At 47.1% G+C, this 24,561-nt stretch overlaps 1 protein-coding gene across 1 annotated transcript in view; it reads right to left on the bottom strand.

Annotated features, from left to right (window-relative positions):
• Positions 1-24,561, bottom strand: part of SLIT3 (slit guidance ligand 3) — a 583,328-nt gene that overhangs the window by 145,525 nt on the left and 413,242 nt on the right. The window contains exon 6 of the mRNA XM_074350310.1: positions 15,020-15,091. Coding sequence (XP_074206411.1) covers positions 15,020-15,091 — 72 coding nt within the window. The remainder of the gene's footprint in view (positions 1-15,019; positions 15,092-24,561) is intronic.

Raw genomic sequence — 24,561 nt, 5'->3', positions numbered from 1 at the left:
GAACAGGCTTTAACCTGAGCGTGCAGGGCAGCATCTGGCCACCGCTGGGACCGCAGGCCCCTTGTGTGGAGGGCACGAGGAAGCTCTGGAACAGCACACAGCCCTGAGTGGAGTGGCCGCAGTCACTCTTGGAGAAGTCCAACTTGACTTCTGCCCCCGGCTCCCCACTGACCTCCGCTGGGTGCTACCGTCTGGCCCTCCCTTGCGTCACTCAAGACAGCCATCTCTGATCTGGAGGGGCCGAGTCCAGCTGCAGCCCCGCCACCCTGGCAACCTTAATAAAGCTGACATTTCCCTGTCTCCTCCGATTAGGCCATCGCTTTATCACTCTGCTTTCCTGGCTCTGGGTGCAATCTGCGTGTTGTGTGTCCACAGCACTATGTAATTGGCTCTAATGCAGCGATATTATCTGTGAGCATGTATCACATAATTGCAAAACCAGGCATCCACAGTAAGTGCCACGGCAGTCTCCCAGCCTGCCAAGCCTCCTGGGGTCCTCTTGGAACCCCTCCTCTTCCCCACCACACAGGTGAGGGTCCAGACTCCTTGGGTCAAACAGACCCTCTCGGTAGACTGGCCTGTTCATCCCCTGCCCCAGGGCAGGCTGCCTTCTCCTTAAGTCTAGATAAATAGGGTGGTTCCCTCCTTAAGGGTCTCCAGGAAGGAGACTCTTGGTGGGTCCTCAGCAGCCCTGGCAGTAGGATATCTTTTTTAAGTGAGCATGGAGATTCCTTGCCTTGTCCTTACAAATGTGGGAGCCCAATGGCCAGCACTCTAAGCCCGGAAGATATAACTACATCCGACAGTGCCTGCACTGAATTCACAAGGGATGATTCACAGGGGCGGGGCACAACCAGAGTAGGCAGCATCATTTCCTAAAGGGCAGCTGAGGGCGATCTCTGTGGCTGGACCCTAAGGGAAATACTACACGGCTGGCATGGGGGATGAAAAGCCCAGAGGGGTTCTGGTAGCCTGTGGACCTCAACAGGAGGGGCTGGGTAGGGTCTTATGTCTGCCCCTCCCTCTTGCCGGCTCAGACAGGGAGAGACGAATGCAACTGAGGCCACTTCGGACCCTCTGGGTGCCCGCTCTCCTCTCTGGCTCGCGTGTTAACAGAGGACTGGCTTGTGTGGGTCTTGCTTCATGGCTGCTGACTGGCAGTCATCATGGTGCGAGGTACCATGATACTAGATCCTTCCACACGTGCCTAGCTCCTGGGAATGGGAACGTTGTTGGCTGACCTGGCCCATTACAATGTGTATACGTGGCATCTCTGTGGATTTGGCCCTGGGAGAGAACACACTGAATGCCACCAGGGCTACCAAGGTTGAGAGAGGCACCCCCTAGCCTCACCCTCCCAGCCCAGGGTCTCTCCCCACCTGCGCTGCCTCAGCCCCGCTTGGGAGAAGCTCCCTGACTGCTTCTCTCCTATCAGGGCTGAACTTGCCTTTCTCGTCCAGCTCTACCGCACTGCTCCGATTTGGCTGGAGGCTCTAGGAAACTCCAGAAATCAGGAAGAATAACGTACAATAATGCATCCTTCGAGAAACCTAAACTGAATGTTATAGGTTCTCTCGTGAACTTTGCCTTCCTCTAACGAGCTGGACCAGTAAAGGATATTGCTCTGAGGTGAGCTTGCCAAGATCCTCCAATAAACACGTCCAGATAATAACAACCACAGCACTGATCCTGGCGATTACGTTTTTGCAGGGCGCACGCATTATCTCATTTAATTCTCCCAACGGTCCTGAGACACTCTTGTCATTTCCATTTTGGACCCCGGGAAGATCAGTGAGCTCCGCCCTGATCACCTGACCCTGGGGCTGCACAGCCAATATCCAAATCCAGAAAAGTGGGACACTGGGCCCTATGCTTTTAATCATTACACGAAACCGCCTCTTACAGGATTGCCTTCGACAGACGTCGGCTGTCCGATTCCCTGCCGTCCCGAGGTGGAGGTGAATCATACATTTTAGTGGCAGACTCAGCCCTCCCTGGCTTCGATGTGGCAGGGACCTTTGTGTTGGCCTCGCTGTCACGGCTGCTCAGAGCCACAGCATTGGCCCGACCCCCCTCTTGTCCAAGGAACAGAGAGTTCAGCACGGGGAGGAGGTGGTGGTAGAGGCTACACAGAAAGCAGGGCAATCACGGCTCAACGCCTTCCAAGGTCCAGGCCTCGGTGACAGGTCTCAGTGTCGCCAAAAGCCACCCTGACTGTTGGACTGGCTGACTGGGGTTTTTCAGAACATCTGGGAGGAACCAAGAGTCCAGATCTGCTCCTTAAGCAAAGCTCATCTTCTGCCTGTTTGGGACAGACAATGAGTCTCCGAGGGCATATGGGGCAGGAGGAATGAGAGAGACGGAGGGAGAGAGGTGCGAGAAGAGGGTGGGAAGCCATCTCTCTCCCATCACCTGCTCTCCTGGACCATCCTGGGTGCTGCGTATCACCGAGTTCCTTGATCTCCCTGCGGACCGTTTAAATTAAAGCTCATAACCATTGTGTGGGCATATAATGAAAACAACCGATGCTGCACTGATTAGCCCATTACTCTCAACTGTTAGAAACCATAATGACCTCACAAGGGGCCTTACTCACTGACGTATAGCAGTCGGGCTCTCATCTGACACCTCAAATTAGCAGCCAAAGCAGTAACAGCTGGGGTTTTTGTCTCAATATTTGTACCCAACTCTAAAGTGATTTGGCACCGGGTGAGCGTTATTTTTAAACACAGGGCTCTCACCGCCAAGCAACATTTTAAACGGTCTCCAGGTGTCATGTAAAACCCACAGAAATAAATAAAAACAATCAGCTGCCAATGTGGGCCTTTAATGATACGGATTCCTTAACAAAGGGCTTGTCTTTGGTTCTTCCTTCATTATATATTCATACTACAACGGGAAGAAACTCATCTCCTTCCACTCGGCAGAGCCTCGGTGTTTTTTTAAAAAAAAAAAATGCCGCAAAAGAAATGTAAAAAGTGGAAGAGCAAGAGAGAAAGATGAATCTTCAGCTCTCACCACTGCTCAGTCAGATGCTGGCGGTGTAAGTATACGTGATGCGCCACTGTTTTTGGTCCCTGGATTCTGAAGAACTCCTTACTCATCTGTTGAGATCATCACAAATACTGCCTAGTGGTGATTCAGAATGATTCAACAGCCTCCCAAGGACCAAAATAATTGTGAAATGTACCTTAAACGACCACATGAATGAGATGGCCCTTAGTCTCCTGATTCTATTTCATCATCTATAAACCGGGAGCCGGGACGATCAATCTTGTCTCCTACATTATTTAGAAACCAGGCAGGTTCCAGTGTGTCAAGATGTCTGTCGTGGGCTGAGGGTTGGAAGAATGACCTCCAACTTACAGAACTGGACAGGTGAGTTTGTAGCTGAGAGCGAGACAGACAGACAATTCCACCTGAGCTGCAGGTGAGCCGGGAAGAGAGCAAGAAGGGGAAAGTTCTTAAATAGCCACTGATGTGGGCGCTAAGCGAGGACAGAGAGCACCTCTCTCTCGTGCCCCGTTGTACAGGCAGGGCCCAGCTCAGTGTTTGGCACCTAGGACCACTTAACAAAAACTGACTGAACTGCCTGGAACCATCACTTCTCTTTTCAAAGGACCGTTGCTGTGCTGGAATGTAGGTGCAGCGCAGACAATTTTTTCCTTTGGTTAAAGAGAAAGCCAGACATCTAGAATTTTCTTTATGCCATCTCCTCGTTCCTCAATAGTGCTGACTAAATCACCTTAAGGAGCGAAAGTCACAAATGGAATACACCCGGGGGATGGATTTGGCTTGTAGATGCCAGTTTTGGGCCTCAGAACCCAACAGACTAATTTAACAATTTGAATCAAATATATATATTTAACATCTATATAGCACGTACGTGATATGTGATATACAGAAATAAGTACGTTAAAGTACCTTAATGGCATCGTGGTGCTATGTGGTTAACGCCGTGCCCCAACACTGTATCCCCTGCAGGGCAGTTACCGGCTGAGATGCGCCCCAACAACTGACTATTCAAATGAACTATCTTTAAAAACCATTGAAAATTAGTCAATGCTCTCCACCCCGCCCCCGATGTCATTACTCAGGGGCAAAGAGCCCTGAAGAGGTGTCTGTTTCTAGGGAAAAACTGTGTTCTGCCAGTTATGTGCACTCTTGTCTGCTGTCTGCACACTACTCACCAGCTCTGCGGCTAAACATGGAAGTTTTCTTGTGTACTGTTCAAAACTAAGCCACTTCAGAGCTGTCAGCAGAAAAAAACTGAAAAGAAACTCTTTGCAGGAAGGAGGCTGTGCTCTTGGGCTGAGAGGTCAGAGAGACCTTGTTTTTGCCCACAGGTATTTGTAAGTGGGGGGCGGGGGGGGACTGGACTCTCTCAGGGATCTGGGGACAATTTACACCTTCAGCTATTTGGGCTCAAAGATGGGCAGGGGTCCCTGGTGCTTACTCACTGGGCCTCTGGTCACCCCTGGCAGCTGGGACCAATGATGCAGAATTTGATCTCTTCCCTTGACAGCCTCCTGTTGGGGCACTCCCTCATGCAGAGGCTGCAGAATTGGAAGATCCTAGAAAGGGAGGCTGTGGTCCCCATGGCGAATGTAAAAATGTTCCCTCTGGCAAAATGCTGGAGATTAAGGGATGATGCTCCGAGGGACAGGACACAGAGGCTGGCTTCGCTAATTTTTGTTTCCTGTCTGCTGATAAAGGGAAAGGGTAGATGGCAATATGTAGCATTGGATTGACAGTCAAACAGACCCATTTTCTGGCCTGGCTCTTCCACGACATTTTCCTACGACCGTGGGCAAGTCACAGCCTTTCTAGGGGAGTTTCTTTCTCTTAAAATGAAGTGGTGGGACCAGGGGACCTCCAGGGTCTTTCCAGCCTACAGTTTCACTCTCTGATTCCAAATGGACTGGTGCTGGCTCTAAAATGGCAATCCTGGAATGGGAACAGCTTTCCAGAAGCCCATGGAAGGGGTTGCGGATGCCCAGATCGCTCCAGATCCGCATAAAGACAGGACATCTGGTCAAACTCTGATGGACGTTGCAACCACCCCCCGCTGTGCAGCATTCGGAAAGAGTTGCGCGGGCTCAGCTCTTTTTCTTTCCCTTTATGCAGACGCCAGGCTCAGCTTCTGTGGGGTTAACAGGCTTGCTTCCCTGACCGCCTGCTGCATCTTCAGCTTCTGTATAGAGAAGGGACGGGTCCAGACACGGGAGCGATTTTCCTACCCAGCTGACTTTGTGGAAGTCATCTGCAGAGCTGATAGAAGTGAATAATTGGGATCCAGAAAGTAATGCATGCAGAGGGTTCTGCTTTGGTGGGAGACGGTTTTAATATTCATACTCCTGGGTTTCAGTGAAAAAGGGTCTTTGGAGGGTATAAGATCCAGATGTTGTAATTAAGAGAGAGAAAGGGCAGAGTGGAGGGTGAGGGATGTGGCAGGTATTTCAAAGTATTTAGTTTCAGAAAACACACTGTTTAAACACTGCGCTTTTTCATGGATGTGAAAAGGCTCCATGGGATTGGAGCAGGGCAGGCAGGAAGGCAGGTGGGAGCTATTGGAGATCTGCAGAGGGCACGCCCTGTCCACATGCGGTACTTCCACTCAGCTCCAAACCTGCACCGCCCAGTAAGGCAGCCACGAGCTGAAAGGGGCGATTTAAATTTAAATCAACGAAAATTAAATAAAGTTAAACATCGTGTTTCTCAGTTGCACATTTCAAGTGCTCAGGAGTCACACGTGGCTAGTGGCTATCACAATGGACCGCTCACATATGAAATATTTCCTTCATCACAGAAAGTCCTGTTGGACGGCACTGCTCCAGGCCATCACAGCCACGTGTGAACCCAGGATGGTCACAGCTTCTAAATATTCAAGAGAAGTTGAAATCATACACTTCTCAATAAAATTACCCAAGATCGAAGTGTTGGGAACTAATTCTAATTTTTTTAAACACTGGAAAGACAAAAACATTTTTTAAATGAAACCTCCCCTCTGCAGGTTTCATTCAACCAATGACTAAAACAGGGCCAACCGTTGGGGCCCTCTGACTTAGTTGTAAGTCAAAAGAGAATGAGCTGTATATTGCTTTTCTATGGTGAGTTCAAATGTGGCCTTGGAGAAACAGGACCATTCATCCTTCCTCCTCACCATCCCTTGCTCATGAACGCCTTCAAAGATAGAAGATGAGAGCTCAGGGAAAGGTAACAATGATGCTCTGATTCGCCCCAGCTCTGTGTCTCTGTGTCTTCCCTATTCCTTCCTCCCCTTCATGAAGCCAACTAACGGAGAGGGGATCAATCTCCTGCTTGAGTTCCCAGGATCTTGGCCTCCAGGACCCAGTTCGGTAGAGTAATGGACTCTCAGCTACCGGCCACCCAAGCCATCCGATCTTCCATATACTCAGTGGAAGTGGCAGCAGCAGGCATAGGCAGGTTCGGCTAAGGGGATTCAAGAGCTGGTAAGGGGCAGGATACTAAGCGGTCACCAAAGCCACCGCTGGCAGCTAGGGGGTGGAGAAAGGGCAGAGTCTGACCATCGGCACAGAAGCGTCTTCTCACGCCTGCACTGAAGCTCCACTTTGGGAGTGATCTGACACCCCACCCCCGTCCCTCCCAAGGCATTCGGCAGCTGTGAGGCATTCCCCCACGGCCTCCTTCCTCTTGTCCCTGAGAGAAAACCCTCTGGAAATCTTTTTTCAAAGGTATTTTTCCATTTAGTTTTAGGCGGGACAAAGCAAACCATAAGGCTGCTCCTGAACCTAGTTTATCAGGCTTGAATCTCAGCCAGAGATCTGGTGGCTGGAGTCTACAGCCCTCGGGGACACCAAGACTTCACTTTGGTGGAAGACGGTTTTAATAACCATACTCCTGGGTTTCAGTGGAAACGGGTCTTTGCAGGGATATAAGATCCAGATGTTGAAATAAAGAGAGAAAGAGCAGAGTGGAGGGTGAGGGACGTGGCAGGCATTTCAAAGTATTTAGAGCCAGAAAATACACTGTTTAAACACTGTGCTTATTCATGGATTTGAAAAGCCTCCAGAAGTTTGGAGCATGGGAGGCAGGGAAGCAGGTGGGAGCTATTGGAGATCTGCAGAGGGCGTGCCCTGTCCACATGCGGTACTCCCACCCAGCTCCAAATCTGCACTATCCAGGAAGGCAGCACTACCATTACCTGAGTCCACCTAAGTGTCACTCACAGGACACGCTGACCATGGGAGTCTTGCTAATTCAAGACCGTCTTAAAGTACGATTCAATGATCTTCACCATATCCTTAGCTCAGGGATGTACATCACTACATTCTCAGTTCAGAAGACTAAACTAGCCTTTACGGGAACAGGAAAATGAAATAACATGGAAACCACTAGAACCCCTCCAGATTCTAGTTACTTGGACTGTTAAAAGTGCTACTTATTTAAATAGAAAAAAAAAAAAACTCTGACATTTCAAAGAAATGTTCGCTTTTCCCTTAAGCTGATATTCTCAAAACCAAGCCTGTTATTTGAAGAGCTTGACTAGGATCCGGCTCCAGGCTGGGAGACTATGAATGAAGGGTGTGCGTTTATGGGAAACTCAGTTCCCTTTCAAGTGCGCTGGGGGCTGAATGGAAGTTACCAATGCTTTCCACAAGGCGCAATCTTAATCCTGATCGCCTCAACAAATCTCAATTTGCAGCACAGTACCAAAAAAAAAAAAAAAAAAAAAATCATACTCTGGAGATATTTTAAGACTTACATTAAGCAATGACAGCTCTATATTCAAAGCTATGTCATGACTAAACACCCTGATTCCAACGGCTGTTGAAACAAATAAAATGTTTGCCTCTCCCAGAGAAACCCAGGAGAGACGTTTTATAAATAAATGAAAATGAATCTTGTCTCTGTTAGAAAACACCAATTTTCACCATGCCTCTAATTTTGTTCATTATTAAAAAGGCAAAAAGGAAAAAAAAATCCCCGCTTAGCTGAAGGAATAAAAGACCAAAGGTAATGTGAGAAACGTGCTGTTTCAGTAAAATACTACATTGCTCAACATTTAAAATAATTCTAGGACAACCACAACCATGGTTCTGTTCAGGGTTGAGACATAACAGAGAACCTTGAGCCTGGGGTGTGGAAAACTTCAAATTCAGTTCATTACAATTGCCTCTCCACATCTGCTGGTTCCGCATCCCAGACCTAACCGACAGTAGGCGGATCGGTGGGATACAGGATCCGCGGATGCAGAGGGTGGAACCAAATTTCAACTCAGTGTGAACTTTAACTGACCACCTACTATGGGCCAGACTTGTGCAAGGTTCTAGAGATCAGGCAGTGTGCAGTACAGGAATATTTTTCAACTTTGATGTTTATAAGCATCCTGATTGGACATCTGCTATTTGCCAGCCACACGCCTGAGGGATCTCCTTCAGTCCATACAACTAGCCTAGAGGGTAATATTACTCCTCTTTTTCAAGAAAATGAACCCCAAACCACCCAATTTGGTGAAGCTGGTTTGGCCACCAGTCTGATGGGAGGACAGTAATCACCCCAAGCAGCTCAGCCTCCATTGTCCGGGGCAGTTTCACAGAATGGGACGTGAGACTGATTAAGCTGACGTCACAGGTTTAGATCTGAGCATCCTGGGGGTCAACTTCTCAAACAAACAAACAAAAAAGCCTGTGCTTCCTCAATTATTCTGGACATTTCCCACAGCTATTAATCTCACCAATGCATGCAACTGTCTTGTGTTTTGGTATGTCTGCTCTGGTACGTATTTTTTAACTTCAGTTTTTTGTAGCAGGGCAGTTAAGTGCGGGGGCTCAAACCCCAGGCGGAGCTGGATTTGATACTGGAAGAGTAATTCCCCTCTGCTTGTCAGTGTCACCCTGGAGAAGTTGCTCAACTTCTCTAAGAAAGCCTCAGTTTCCTCACTGGTGAGAGCTGGTTACCAAGATCCACCTTGTAAGGGGAGAGCGGCTACGTAAAATGCGACATTCTAATGTTTTATCACAGTGCCTGGAAGATAGCAGATGCTAAAACATGGAGGCTATGAGAGTAATTATCATATTTATAATAACTATGATAATAATTGGTATGATATCATTACATTATATAATATATCAATACATCATTATTTGTTAATCAGAACATCTGGATCCACACCCAGAGGACACTCATTTGAAGTGGAGAAAACACCACCATTTGCATTAAGCTCTGGACCAACCGTGTCTATAAATGTCCCAACACGCAGTGCCCAGCACCCCTCAGCTGGGACAACCACCCTAATCTGGGTATCAGGATGGTCATCAAATTTCTTTTTCCCTGCCTTCTTGTTATACCAGAAGAGGACTTTCTTCTACATTCTCTTTCTGTACCTACAAGTAGGGCTCGGAGTCAGGCCATGTCATGCCTGACGGAACGTGGCTGAATGAGGACTGCGCTCAGAGTTTGGTTAATTCCCACCACTGCTTTAACGCTTGACTTTCTTTTCTCTAAACGAGGACTGAGAGGTTGCTCATTACACAGGCCGACGCTGGGGTCTAGAGAGGAAGAAACGGGGGGGGGGCGTATTCATCTCTTATTTCTTATCGTATGCACAAACCCAATTACAACTGTTTTAAAATCGAAGGGAATCTGGAGGCACGTTCAACTCTTGAGAAGAACGTCCCGGAAGATGAGGCATGCGACGTTCCTGATGGCTTCGGAGGTGTCCTTGTTCGGTCTGGGAGTCTTCGACTCCACGTCACCTACCTCTGTCTCTGCATGTCTATTCAACAGCTCTGGTAAGCGCCAGGCTTTAGCGCATGATCCGCCAGAGCACCTGCTCATTTAAAGCTTTTCTGTCCCCGGCGGAGTGTGCCCTTGCTTCTAAAGTGGATTAAAGCAGGGGCTGCCCAGGCTGGCGGGTCACTGAAGCGGGTGGAGGTCGGTGGGCAAGTGGAGTCTACATACCCCATCTCAGGCGGGGTATGTGCTTTTCAGCCACAAATGACCACTGCAATGCAGAAATGCAGCCCAGGGTTGCCAATGCTTCTGGTTTGCCCCAGTCCAAGGCTGGAATTCTGGACTTTTAAAAAAAATAACATACATTTTCAATATGAAATACTGATTTCAAATTGTAAAAAACACTCAACTGAATTAAAAAAAAAAAAAACACCTCATCTGCAGTCAGTAGTCTAGTTTGCAACCGCTGGTTTCAAAAAAGCTGAAAGCAGAATCACGCTTTCTTTCTGTCGTGGACTACAGTTTGCCCTCTCCCAATCTCCTAAATAATATAAAGCATTTAATGAGGGGTTTTGAAAGGACAACTGTGATTAGGGTCCTCAGCCTTGCCAGGGGATTGCTTCTGAACAGCCTCATTGCACGGAGATGCCCACTGCAGGCAAAGAACATGGGATCGGAGTCCAGAGACCAAGGTTCTCTTCCTTTGTGCTGTTGCCCTTGGCAAGTCTCCTAGCTAGGGCCAGGATGAGAGCAAGGGAAGTGGGGTGCCCTGGACACAAAATATTAGGCAGCATGGGCCTCCCTCTAGTTCTGACCCTGTTCTCAACCTTTTCATGCCTTATCTCAACAATAAGAGGTCATCCTGGAGACATCTAAGGTCCTCCCATAGCCTGCTGATAATAATGTCATGAAACTTCCAAAATTGGTAAGTGACATGAATGGGAGCGAGGCTTTCAAAACAGCACACAGTGGTTATCTGCAGACCTGTCGGATCGACGGGGAATCTGGCCAGTACTTGTGATTTATCAAGGGCAGACCACGCACTGAGAGCATTTTCAGGATGTGTTCCTGACATCTTTGGTTTGGCATTTTGGGCAGCGTATCTACTGAACTGATATGCTCAGAAGACAATGTCTGAGAATCTTTTCTCTTCTCCTGCAATACTATTGAAAAAAAAAATCAAATATTTTACTAACTAGGTTTTCTTGTTTTTGTTTCACTTGTCCATACTCTTAAAATTCTTTTCCCATTAACTACTTTTTCTGGCCCAGGATGGCAGGTTGGGCAGGGAGGAGCCCGGTAACATTGGTGCAATGCCTGGCAGTCCTCAATCTAGCTGGCAGGGGCTAGAACCCCAGGGCTTAGAGGGTCTCCACACACAGTTCCGGACCAGCCAGGGAAGTGCAGTCTCGGCATATCTGACTGCGGTTTAAACACGCCTTACTCCGGTAAAACCTTAGATATGAACCACCAAACATACAGAACGAGTGGAAATGAAGGGTCCATGATTTGGGCAACAGAAGGGTGGCTGAGTCACAGAAAGCTAGGGTCCCTCAGTTAAGAAACCTAAGCTCCCTACAGAAAGCTGGGGCTGTATTTTAGGGAGGTCTGGAGAACGGAGCCCCCAAACTGTCGGGTGCCAAAGTCAATCGGCGACATCCAGAAGTGAGAGTAAGTCACCTCTGGGACTAGAACGTATGTCGGCGGAAGAGCAGGATGACTTTTCTCTCCCTGGCGAGTCTCATTTACCTTCCACTTTGTGGGGACCCATCGCTGAGTAAAGGGAATGACAATCTCACGAGCTGTGGGAGGCTCTGGCGGTCTCCTCGGCAGGACTGCGAGGCACGGCCTCAACCAGTCCTCAGGGCCAGTTCACAAGCCCCTGCGGCACACGCTGGCCATGCTTCTGGGGAGCCAACGCCACGAGAGCCTTAGCAACACAGATCAGAAAGGCAGCTTGGGAGAAGGGTTAAGCGCACGGGTTCTGCTGCTTGCTAGTTAAGCCGTTGCTTGGTTTCTCTGAAATGGGAATTCCTCTGGAAAAGGAGGGCGACAGTAAGAGTTTCATGGAGGGGTTGTGAGGATGCAAAGAGAGAACGGATGTAAAGGCGCTGCTTTTCGTGTCGGGTACCAGCACCTCCACAGTGAAGGTCAGCTGTCATCACCCGCCTTACGATTCCTCCTCCGCAGTGGTGCGGGAGCCTTGACAAGTTTCGCCCATACTATGCTTTCCTCCTTCCTCCCTTTTCTGGCTGCCTGGAGAGGGGAGGGTGGTGGCTCTCTCCCTTTGTCTACCATACCCTGTGCTGGACATCCCCCCAGGGGGCCTGAGTTAAAAATGAGGTTGCGGTGGGCACATTTCACACTTTCCCAACCGTGCACGGTTCCTCATGCCTCACTGCCAGGGCTTCCCGCCCCAACTCACCTCCTAGGTTCTATTCAATGTGACCGGTGCGGCCGACCTCAGCCCCGATGGAAAGGAGTTCATGGTATATCCACCCACAGAAAGAATGGAATAACAGAGTGATCCCATGTGAAATAGTTCCACTAGCAGTTTTTGTCCATACACTTAATTTTCAGAGATAATTTTCATGAAGTAATCAGGAGTCTTATACTGCACACTTCCTTATGTCACAGAGAAAACACACTCCAAATACTAGATTTTGTCTTCTTGCTTTGCAGACTTTAGAAGCGTGAGATGCTTAAAGATGACCTTTGTGGGGACAGAGTGTTTTGAACTCCTCTCTCTGTCTGCCTCTGTCTCTCTGAAGAATTTACAAAGTTACTGTATGATGCCCTCACTTAGTTCCTATTTATTATTTCATTGTCAAGTTTCTCTATGGTGTCTAAGTTGTGATTACAGAGAAATCTTTTAACATGTCAATGTGTAGATGAGATTTGGAAGGTCTGGGGGTGGGACGGGGAGGTTCTTTAGATGGAGATGTCAGCTCCAGCCAATTTCAGGATGGCTCGCTATTAAGATGGATGGTTCCAAAGCTGTGTGCCTCTGCTGGAAATTAAAAACCCATGGAATAACTGATTATGATTAATTTTAAGTACTTAGCCATGTGAAGCCAAATGAGAGTGTCTTTAAAACAAAGCTATTGATCTAGCTTTGTTTGGAATTGAGAAGATAAACTAATCAGATCCTGTGGGCTCTTTACAATGATTGAGAATGAAGACTTTCTTTTTTAAATCACAGGCTTTTAAGCTTCAAGTTTGAGAGACCTAGGGTATCTGGATAAAAAATATTTTCATATTGTCATAGCACACATCAGAAAGGGGCAGTCCAATTCTGTCCTGGACAGGGGTTTGATGGAGATGAGGGCATGGTGGGGAGAAAGTTAGGGATATGAAGGGGACATCATTTAGAGAGCCCCACCTACGTAGTATGTAAGGCATCAGAGTTAAGGAAACAGACTCAGAGAAGCAGACTAGCCCGGCCAATGTCCCACCACATCTGGGACCCCACACCCAGGTGTGTCTGACGGTACGCCCACCCCTCTCCCCCCAGACAGCCTTCCTGGTGAGGCGAGATGACACCACTCCTGGTCGACAGATCTAACACGTGGGCTGTCAGGTCGTCACAGCTGTTTCGTGGCAGCTGGTGACTTCTATTTCCCGGTCTCTTCCCAGGGAATTTTCTCATCCGTCTCAAGAAGAAGGTGATATGCTCCTGGCAAGCCCTTTTTACAGAGGCTTTTTTGCAGGCAGGGAAAAATCGCGCCTCCCTTTCTCAGCTCCAGCCTCTTGATAACAGAAGTCCTGGGTTACTAAACTGGGGCTGGCATCCTCTCCCTAGCAGACACGCATTTGTTGCTGGTTCCGGGGTCAGAGTTTGGGTGAGGTGAGACCATCCATCTTAGGAATGACAACCTGACCTCTCTGGCTGTGGGTCCTGCCTTTTCTGTACCGGGAACTCTCGGCTTTCATCCGATTTCCAGCAGCCTGCAGCATCAGCATCCCCTTTGATTTCCCGTGATTCCTCTTGGAATCACCTTCCTCTCACACAACGTGGAGAGGATGTCTCCAACCCGTTGCTACTGTCTGCGGGGCCAGGTGAAAAGGAAGGTGGAAGGAGGAACTTCCTTTAATGGATAAAGGGATATTTTAATATATTCATTCATTCATTTATTTGACATTTATTCATTCTTCTGGAAGTCAGAGATATGTAACCTGGTGACTATGTAATTTTTTTTATTTTTCAGGGGGATGCTCAACACATCCTACTGTTATCATTCTGGCTCAAACTATACCATCAGAATTATTTTTAGAAGCAAGGAATTACAGAACTTGGAAAGGGGAAGTCACCCCAAGATATAGCAGCCACCCCTTTCGTTTTTCATATGAGAAAACTGAGGCTCCCATCATAGAAGAGACTCACCCAAGGTCACACAGCTAATTCAGGGGCCGAGCAGGGACTGGACCTCACATCTCCTGATGCAAGTTCTGCCAGGCTTTATTGCCTTCCTCTCCAGGTTTCCCCAAATCAGGGACAGCTGGGAGGGTAGTTTTGGGGGAGAACTGTCAAAATGTTTTCTTACACAATTCAATTTTAGTTTGAATGACCCCAGGATGACTCCTAGCTGACTTTCCCCCTGGAAATCAGGTTTCCTTAGCTAGACCCATTTGAAAATCCAGAACACAGAAAGGCAGCTACACATTTTTTCCCCAGACAAGGTACACACGGTGGTCTTCTGGGAAGGCGGCCCTCACCTCTCATTCTCCCCCACACCCCCGTCACTTTAAGGTTACTGCTTAAACTTTGGGTTTAAACCTGAGATGAGATCCCCAGAACAGTGGCGATGACTGGACTTTACCAGGCTGCTTGGCATTTCCCCTGGTCCTGTGCCAAAGTAGCCTTCTGATTCTGGGTGATTCCAGCCAACCCCCTGGTGCAGCCCCTTTCTCATCTCCCAGACCTGTAACCTGTGTCTCGGTAAGCTCACATTCAGACTCCCCTGAATGCTCTGGCAGGCGCTGGGGGTCTTAACTCCAGCCCATCTGTTTCACCCAGCAACAAATACCGCGGGAGCATCGGGGGAGAAAGGACTCAATGGAGACTTAATTAGCAGGAACCCCAGGCTGCGGGAGGTGAGAAATCACACTTTGCTGCCCACAAACACTTTGGCCAAGGTGAGCCGGAGGGATCTCCCCGGCTCCCAGTTTTAATAGCACTGCAGCAGAAGACACAGGAATGCATCCACAGGGACCCCCCGGCACACACACTCCCCCGCTCCCCACCTCACCCGGACACACTCGCACAGACGCACACAAGGCAGCGATCGCAAAAGGCACTCACAGGATCTCCAGATCGCGCAGCGCTCGGAAGGCTCCATCTTCAATGCAGCCGATGCGGTTGTTGTCCAGCTGCCTGTGGGGAAGCAAGGGGAGAGCATGAAGGCTGCGCGGGGCAGCGCCGAGGGGCCGGGCGGCCGAGGTCCCCCGAGCGCCGGGCCCTCCGCCCCGCGCCGCCGGCTCTGCTCGTCCCCGCCAGGAGCTCGCGCAGAGCCAGCCTGTCTGCCACGCTGCTCGCCTCTCCGCTCTGACTGTCTGGGGGAACCACACAGACGAGCGCTCCTAAGGCTGTCAGGTCTCAGTAAATATTAATTGCGCATTTTTTTTTTTTTAGGCAGAAGGGAGTAATTTCATTACATTAGGGCATCCAATCCATTACGAGCTCTTACCGTCATGTCACTGAAACAATTTCATTAAGCTAAAGGCCTGTAAATCATTGGAGGTCACTGCTCTGCCCTCCGTGACCTCCCAGAATGCTTTCTTCCCCCCTCTCTCCCGCTCCCTGGCTCCCTTTTACTGGAAGTTGCAGTCTTCTGCTCTGACACAGTGCTAAATCTCAAGGCTTTATCTGCCCAAGAGCGGTGAGGGTGCATGGGGAATATACCAATTCCAAATTAGACTCAACTAATCTAATTTTATAGTCTTTTTATTATTCTAAGCACCAAATGTCTGTGGTGGTTTGATGCCTCCGTGCTTTGTTATGGGGCCCATCTGGTAGGTCATTCTACTGAAGCATTTTCTGACTAAATACAGATTCTCTCAAACTGCAGCAACCAGCATCAACATTAAAGAAATTCATTGATGGAAGTGTTCCTGATGAGGGGGAAAAAAAAAGGAATATTGTTATGGCCTTAAAGATGTACCACTTAAATTTAAATTGGGGAGAATTAAATGCACCTCTTTTGGGACTTTTTTTCCCCCCACTTATTTCCCTTTCCATCTTATAAGCACGAAGATCAAGTTTTTTATTTTTATTTTTTTAAAAGATGCCTTAACTGATATACATTCTAGCTGGGGACTGGGTTATTTCAGCTGAGGGATAACAGATAGACACCATGATCTCAAATCAAAATGTGCCTGATGTGTACAGGTCAGGAGATTTACCGTGACCACATTCCAACTTAAATATCACCTATTATAAATATATAACTTGCTTAATTTAAAAAAAGGTGTTACACAGAAAATGGTTATTATTACTAGACTATTATACTTTTTTGTGCAGAACACACCACACGGTCTTTGGGGGAACTGGCCGAAAGAAGTACTCCTTCCGAGACTCCTTTATCTTTTGTCTCAGCCAAAAATCAGCCCATCTCAGGTGGGAGGCTCTCCTGATACTGGAATCTTCATTTGAAACTTGTGCTAATCTATTCTAAGACAACTCTCCGCAGAAGATGTGTCAAAGCTCCCTTTGGTAGCCAGCCCTCTTGGAGCATTTTATAGCCTGCTGAAGGAAGGTGGAATTATGATTAAAATCTTTATTATCATTGAAAAAAATACATAGATGTAAGATTGTGTAAAGGTGCGTGAATGAAATTCGCACAATCAGAGTGATGGAGTGCATCGCCGCGGAGGGGCTTTGCCGCGGTCTCATGGGGGCTTGACTTGTCTCAAAAAACGCTCATGATGCAACACACTAGACGTTTAGAATGAAAGGACAAGCAGGACATGGGTGTCTCGAGAAGCAGAAGCACTCTGCAGGTTGACTAGTTCTGTGTCTGGTGTTCAGAGGTCTTGCTGACGCCGACTCACATGGGACCTCAGCGTTCCTGCTACCCCGCATTTTTCCGGAGCCTCTCCTAACGTGAGTTTATGGAGCGCTCTTTTTGTAGACTTCCCGTAAGTGTTGGGCCGCCCATGCCCCGCAAAGGCTCTATGAAGGCAGTCTAGTTCTACTGCCCAACTTCCAGATTTATCATCAGTTTAAGGGCCAATGAATCAACAGCTCCTGTCCCACGTCAAGGCCACCAACCCTTACCAAGCAGAAATGTAGTGGAGCTGGCTTTGGGCTCCAAGAAATTGTTCGATGAACGTGCTGAATTCGGCAAAAACGGCACCATCCACCCAAGTAGAAAAGTATCTAAATCATCAAATTGGGAAGCGCAGGGCAGCGAGAAGAGGCGGCAGTAAGCGGCCCATCTGCTTTTGTGCAGACATTTAGAGAGGTCCTGGCTATTAAAATACTATTGATTTGCTAGATTTGTGAAGCATTTTCTATTCCTCTTCTTTAGGAGAGCACCAGGAACCAAACAGGATGCTCTAAATACACAGAAGTTTATGTGGAAAGAATGCAATTTGCAGGGGAGAAGAAACTCATAGAAGAGAAAAAATGAAGTCGTAGAAAGAAGCTTACTAACTACTATAGATAAAACATAAACAAACAACAAGGTCTTACTGCATAGCACAGGGAACTACATTCGATTCCTTGTAATAGGCTATAATGAAAAAGAACGTGAAAAGGAATATATATATATGTATGTATAACTGTATCACTGTGCTGTACACCAGAAACTAACCCAACTTTGTGAATCAACTAGTTCAACTTAAAAAGAAAAGATAATAGAAAAAATTTAAAAGGGTAGAGGGAAAGGAGATGAGCAAAAGATAAAAAAAAAAAAAAAAAAAAAAATCTGCTACTCAGTGTTCCACCAGCGTCTTGCAACCCAGGAGACAGAAGTGGTGGGGACGAAGGTCTCTGAGAGGACCCTGCTCACGTTAAGGCTCAAAGCGGAGATGTCTGCTACGTTATCAATTACGTGATGTTTAAATAGTTTCAGCGGGTGGCACGTGCCGGCACCTTGCCGTTCATTAGTAATGGGGAAAACCGAGCTTTAACGTAAGCATCTCTGTGGGTGTATTTTACAGGGTATTTTGGAACATATGAAATGTGTCAAAATTTAAAATATTTATGCTGAAGTGTGCTTTTCTGGAAGACATTTATCATAACCAAGATTGTCTCCTTTCATTCTAGTCACAGATAAACAGTCTCCCTGCCTCGGTGTTAGAGTCGCTCCCGAGATGCACCGTTCATACGGAAGTCCACAGGGGGAGGGCCTGCGAGGGTCCTGTCAGGCAAACGGAGACCTGAGTTGCTTCACCTCCCAGCTATGATATCTCCATGGCACTGAGCATCAGCGTGTTCGCAAAACGCTCATTAATTGTCTGCAATCAATTCTGATATTTCATGCAAATAAGCTTGGTCCCTAAAACAAAGTAAATACACGCTTGGTTCGGACAAGGTTTCTTCTTTCTAAATTACATCTCAGACACACGCAAGTTAGTCCTGAGGCACAGGAGAGGGAGAGGAAATAAGTGCAAACCCAAGTGTTTCTTCGCGGGTGTGGGAGGGTAGTGCAGTTAGGCACACAGAGAACCTTCCAGAGCGAAGGCCAAAACATCTGACTTGGCCATTTGCTTCTGGGGGTTGATGGAGGCCGCTGACATGTGTTCTAAGCTCTCAGGTCCAAGGTCCATACTGTGCCTTTGAAAAGACTCATTCAACGATCCTCTCAGAAATAAATTAAAAAAAAAGTCCATTGCCCACTGCACACAAATCGCCATTACTCAGGAGGCCCGGGCCAAGGAACTTTGGAAGTGGAGCGCTGAGAACTCAGCAGTCGGCGAGTGCCTGGCAGCTCTCTTTCTAGTGTCCCTTGGCCAGAAGTGGGTTACCACACTGCTACTGAATCCTGTCTTCCTACCACACAGAATAACCTACCCCAGTGCCTAGCATAGTGCCAGGAACTTCACAGCTGGTCATGTGCAGCTGCAGAATGAGTCCTCCTAGGGCAGGCGTGGTAGGGCTGGGCCCAAATTTATAAGGCAGAAAGCGCTAAGCCGAGCCACGCTGTCCTGGCTGTGGCCCTCTGGCCCCACCACTAACAGTGCAGAGCGATGGAGCGTTCCCGGAATGAGAAAGAGGGCTGCCTTTCTGCCCCACAGATCTCTGCTAGCGAGCATTTGGGGGAGGCCGTTTGGAAGAAAGGGAGATTTCCATGTGCACAGAGTGAAGATGAGGAGCAGGAAGGCAGTGGATAGAGGGACGGCGAAGGTTGGCTGTATTTTTTTTTTTTTTGAGGCGACTTTTATGATCCTCTCCTTCATACAGAATACTCCGTGTGATTTACACTCTCTTGCCTGTGAATAAGGCGAGAAGCCCCCGCAGCTTCATGGTATTAAATTAACTGCTCTAATTTCCCTGGGCAGCTCAGGTTTCGGCAAACAACGCTGAGAGCTAAAACGATACCGGAGTCCATTCAGAAAGGGATCCTCAGACAAGAACTAAATGTAGACTCCCCGAGAGGAGGTTTCTGACTACTGTATTTTTATACTCTGAGACTATAAACAAGTCAGAAAGGAAAGCCAGCGGGAGTGAGGGCTTAAAATAATCTCCACAAACAGCAGACAGGGAGACTGCGCTTTTGTAAGAATTCCCCTCTGTAAGCGTAGTGCTATCACAATTCATCTCTTTCGATCACAATTTCAAATTTCATCACTGAAGCGGGATAGAAATATTTTTTGGCGGTTCAAACATGGAAAGAAGCCTATCTAAATCCTCAAAAAAGGAGCTTCAAAAAAAAAAACTGGTTACAATTTTAAGAGCAGATGTACCTATCTCCCCAACACCAGCACCACCAGCACCACCAGCACACAAGAACAAAAGAAGAAAGATGGTTTTATGATTTCAAGGATGCATATGAGGCTGCAGAAGGAACACCTTGAAAGGAGAAATCTCCAGAAACAGGCTTTGGATAGCTGGGAGAAGTGAACAATTCCTAACTAGTTATCCAGATGCAAGGTTGACATACCAGGGTACGTCTGCCCAGATGTTCACTTCTCATCCAGATGTTCTGGGAGCCCCAGTGCCTCGGCCCATGGATGGTTAAACCTAGCCTCGGGGCACTGTCACTCCGGGGGCCCCAAATCCAGCTGCAGTGTTTCGCTCCAGGACTGGGGTCCTCCTCATGCTAAGTGGGGAAGGGAGCTAAGGTTCGGCACCTTTTGGAGTTAGTTAAACAGTTTGCCGATTTCTGAGCAAAACTACCTATACGAAATGCACAAGATCAGTGGAAGGACTTCTCCATGAAATGCAAGAGGGAAGTCTTACTTAGACATTCAAAGCAAGTCTGTGGTCTCGGAATCCAACAATTAACGAACCCGTAAGAGCAAATGAGTATTATCAGATGTTCACACTGTATTAGGTACCCGGGATACAGAATGACATGTGAGATGTCCTTTGAAAATATTTGAAAAGTTACCACCTGTGGTCTTTACATCTCAATTACCTTAAAAGGTATAAGAGAATTCTAAAAACTGAGCTAATTTGAATTTGTTTTTGATGAAATATATATGTTCCTACATATGCATATTCAAAGTGTATTTCTTTTTCTAACCCTGAGGATAGATAGAATGTTGCCACTATGAACAAAAAACCTGGGAAATCCCAGCTTACGTAAAACAAGCCATAAGACAAAGCATGGAGTAGCCTTCACCTGCTTTTCCTTTCTCCCTGTTAACCAACTGTACTTTTAGCAGAAAACAAGAAATCTAGCAGTGCTGCTGAAGGTTGTCTTATACAACAGTTTAACATTCTAAAAAATCATTATTGAAAAACAAATTATAAAAGCTTTTGTCTTCTGCTGGCTGGGGTCTTCAAAAGAAAAAAAAAATAAAGCTCAAGGTTATTTTAACCGTCAAAAGGAAAAAAAAAAGTGTTCAAAAGAAATGCATACACTTCATGTAATTGAGTACTGGTCACACTTTGTAGGCAAATCAAACACTTGATCCAAGCCACGGTCTGCTAATGAATTGTCACTGCCTCTCATCATTAAGGAGCTACTGTAATTCCACATTAAAACAACATCTCAAATGAGCAAGAAGAGGTGGATCTATTATTTTGCACGTCTGGTACACTTGTCCACCAGCCCCAAGAATACACGCATATAGATATGTTTGCTGATCCATGAATTATTTATGTATCCGCAAAGATCCCGGTGTATAGCACTGACAAGTTTATGCCTACTTTTCCTACATAATAATTACATGTACTGTTTCCCTACTGTATGCATGTAAATGCAAATGTATATTAAAAAATAGGCAAAGTAAGCAATAATTGACCTCTAAAAGTTTAACGTGCCTTAGAACAGTCCTGTTTACGGAGATATTTAGATAATTAAATGATGGTTAGCATTCCAAAACTTCAGCCAACCCATCCCACTTTGCAAGGGGACAGAGTCCCGGTTAATTAAGCTCTCTGATCGGAACATCTTGCCTAGAACTTAGTTACAAATTGAAGCATGAATCTGTTCCAGCAAGCATTGCTACACACACACACACACACACACACACACACACACACACACACACACACACACACACACACACACACACACACACACACACACACACACACACGGCTAGCGTTAATACCTTTTATTTGGTATATATCATATTGTTGCTTGACGTATGCAACTTCTCAGCGGGGGAGTAACTGCGTCCACTCTAGTAGATGCTCCTGAAAACAGGCTGTGCGTTAATGCAAACACAGATGATGGATTAGCACCAAAGAGGCACACCAGACCTTGGAGAATAAAGGCGTGTTTTACACATCACTGGGAAATATCAATAACTCCGCTTCTGTGTTTACATAGTTTCCGGTTTGTTGGGGATTTGGCAAATGCATTTATGCAGAAAAATGCGGGGGGTGGAGGGTAGGGGGTAGGGGGTGGAAATCCCTGCAAACCAATTTAGCAGGAAGGATAGTGGTTGGGAAGAAGCTGAGCTCTCGTTTCTTTTGGACAAGTTTCGATTTGAAGCAAACTTCTGGCATTTCTGGATAAATAAAAGAACAACAAACAAACAAAAAGCAAATCAAACAAAGATACCCCACATTCACAACGAGAGAGTTTCTTTTGTTTCCTAGCAGCTTTGAGACCAAGGGACTGAGGGAGGTTGGTTACTGTTTGCAAAATGAGCTCTCATGTTTTGAGTCGCACCTCAAACCCAGCCTTTCTTGTGTCAGCCTGATGTGAGGACCAAAGGGCTTCGTATCTAGGATGTCCAGCTCGCCAAGGTGTGCCTGGAACATCCCCTGTTTAGCACTGAAACTTCTGAGACCCGTCCTGGGAGGGCTTCCATGCCAGGCAAACCTGATGGTTGTGCACCTTATTACAGCCCTGGGGCTGACTGCTGGAAACAGATTTATTCTCAGCACGTCCTTCCTTTACCAGTATCCCTAAACCTTAACATGTCTTGTTGATTCACAAACTCTGATTTCAGTTACATCAGCTGGAAAAGGCTCCTCACTGCAGCTACTGTAACACGGGCTGTCCCTTCACAAACACAGCGACAACTAAGCCGGTGGGAGTTCTCCAAGCTGCTGAAGTATTATAATGCGGTTCTTAACCTTCCTCATTGGGAATTAAAATTCCTTTGTGAGGAGCATCCTTGCTGATGTCATGAATACTCAGAGGCCAAACAAATAAAAGGTTGTCTCCATAGTGATTGGGGCAGGTTTGTGGTTTCCCTAGTTACACTCTTGAGCGATAACCATCTGAGGTTCCTCTCTGGCAGAGGAGGGCAGGGGTGAGAAATTGGAAAGATGAAATGTGCTTTGGGTAACAGGCCTGAAAGTTATCTCCCACACCTCTGTGTTTTACCTCTTTTTTTAAAATCAACCAGCACAAACTGTAGTGAGTTTTTAAATTTTTTTTTCACCCCCAAGGAGGTTTTGGAAAATTTCCCTTTGGACTCTAGAGATAAACTATTTCAGCATGAGAACCTGACCCACAAGCACAGCCATAGCAGAGCAACTCTTCCCAGACCAAAGTAGCTACAGGCGTCTAGGAGGGCAGGCAGGATGCTGGTTTTCATTCAAATGCATTCAGCACCACTCAAGGCTGAAGTCTCCGACCTCCCCCAGCCGGTGCCTCAAGGCTGCATCACAGGGAGGGCAAGAATGGCCTCCTAAGACCTCGAAAGATCTTTGTGTTTTGGAAGCACATACATGTTTGGTTTTGCAGGTTCACAGCTGGAGAGCATTTGCCCCAGAATGAATCGTACCTTGAGTCCCACCCATATGTGATCCAGATGATATTCCTGGGACTTTGGACTTTAGACTTTGAAGTTGATGCTGGAATGAGTGCGGGTCTGCTGGGATGGAATGAACGTTATTCTGCATGTGAGAAGGACATGAAATTTGGGAGACCAGGGGCAGAATGCTATAGACCAAATGTTTGTGTCCACCCAAAATTCTTATGTTGAAATCTACCCCTCAAGGTGATTAAGAGGTAGGTGGGGTCTCTGGGAGGTGACGCGGTCATGAAAGCAGAGCCTCATGAATGGGATTAATGACCTTACAAATGAGGCCCTTAAAAAGCTCCCGCGCTCCTTCTGTCACATGACCCTATAGCAAAAAGATAGTTGTTTAGGACGCAAACCCTCAGCACACACAGAATCTGCCTGCGCCTTGATCTTGGACTTCCCAGCCTCCAGAACTGGGAGAAACAAACGTCTGCTGTTCCTAAACTACCCAGTTTAGGGTATTTTGTTATTCCAGCTTGAATGGACTGTGATGCCATCCATGCCCCCAAGACTCAGTTTCTCCATCTGTAAAATGGAGACAATAGCGTTTAGCCTGAAAGGAAGTTCTGAGTATGGAAGTTATGACATGTATGCACTCTGAAATTGCACTTGTGGCATTGCTTAGTTTTCTTTGCTTTAAAACAAATAATGTTAAATCTAAGAACATGTCCACGTAATCTCTAAAAGTCTCTTTCAGCTCTGAAGTTATGTGCCCTGAGGCCGATTTCTTATGAGGTCTTTAAGAAAAAGTTCCTGCTCATCTTACGCAGATCCTGCTGTGATTTGAGCCTAGCCGTCTATCCCTTCTTCCTCTGCCCCAGACCAAAGCATCTATAATTGAGATACTCGATATATTATTTCTGGACTGAGGGTGGCAGTTCAGACTCATATGCCTTTTGTACATCTCCAGCGGATGGGAGACTGAAATACAAGGAGCCATCAAAACCCTACACGAAAGGAAATACAAATTCTTCTCTAACCATGGGCGACGATGTCAGTATGGGCCCATACTTACAATTCCCACAGGCAAGAACCGCTAAGGAGGGTAATTGCAAAATTCAACCCCATTTCTGGGAGAACGCTTGCAATGAATAACCAATCAAGTACATGTGTTGAGCACCTAAAATAGTCCAATGGCACACCGTCACCTGTGGCATGGGGTTTCTTCATCTTCAGTCCTTAATCTGCGCACAAGCCTTTGACGACTCCCTGTGGCTACACTGTAAACTGTAACAGCAGCAACACAACCACAATCATCGCCTCATGCGGCAGCACCCATTCCCATTAATTGGGCATCAGGAATTGAGCGGAGCATCTTCGGTTACCTCCTCCCGGTTGGGTCTCACAACGCCCTGTTTTGCAGAAAAGGCAAGTGAGGTGTCCAGCATCCCATCTCTAGGCTCGGCTCTGAACCCAGGCAGGTCTGTCCATGCCCGTAGTGACCGCTGGTGATGCTGCTTCTTT

This window comes from Camelus bactrianus, chromosome 22, assembly GCF_048773025.1.
Source record: "Camelus bactrianus isolate YW-2024 breed Bactrian camel chromosome 22, ASM4877302v1, whole genome shotgun sequence".
NCBI lineage: Eukaryota > Metazoa > Chordata > Mammalia > Artiodactyla > Camelidae > Camelus > Camelus bactrianus.
This window is presented reverse-complemented; position numbering and strand designations above follow the sequence as displayed.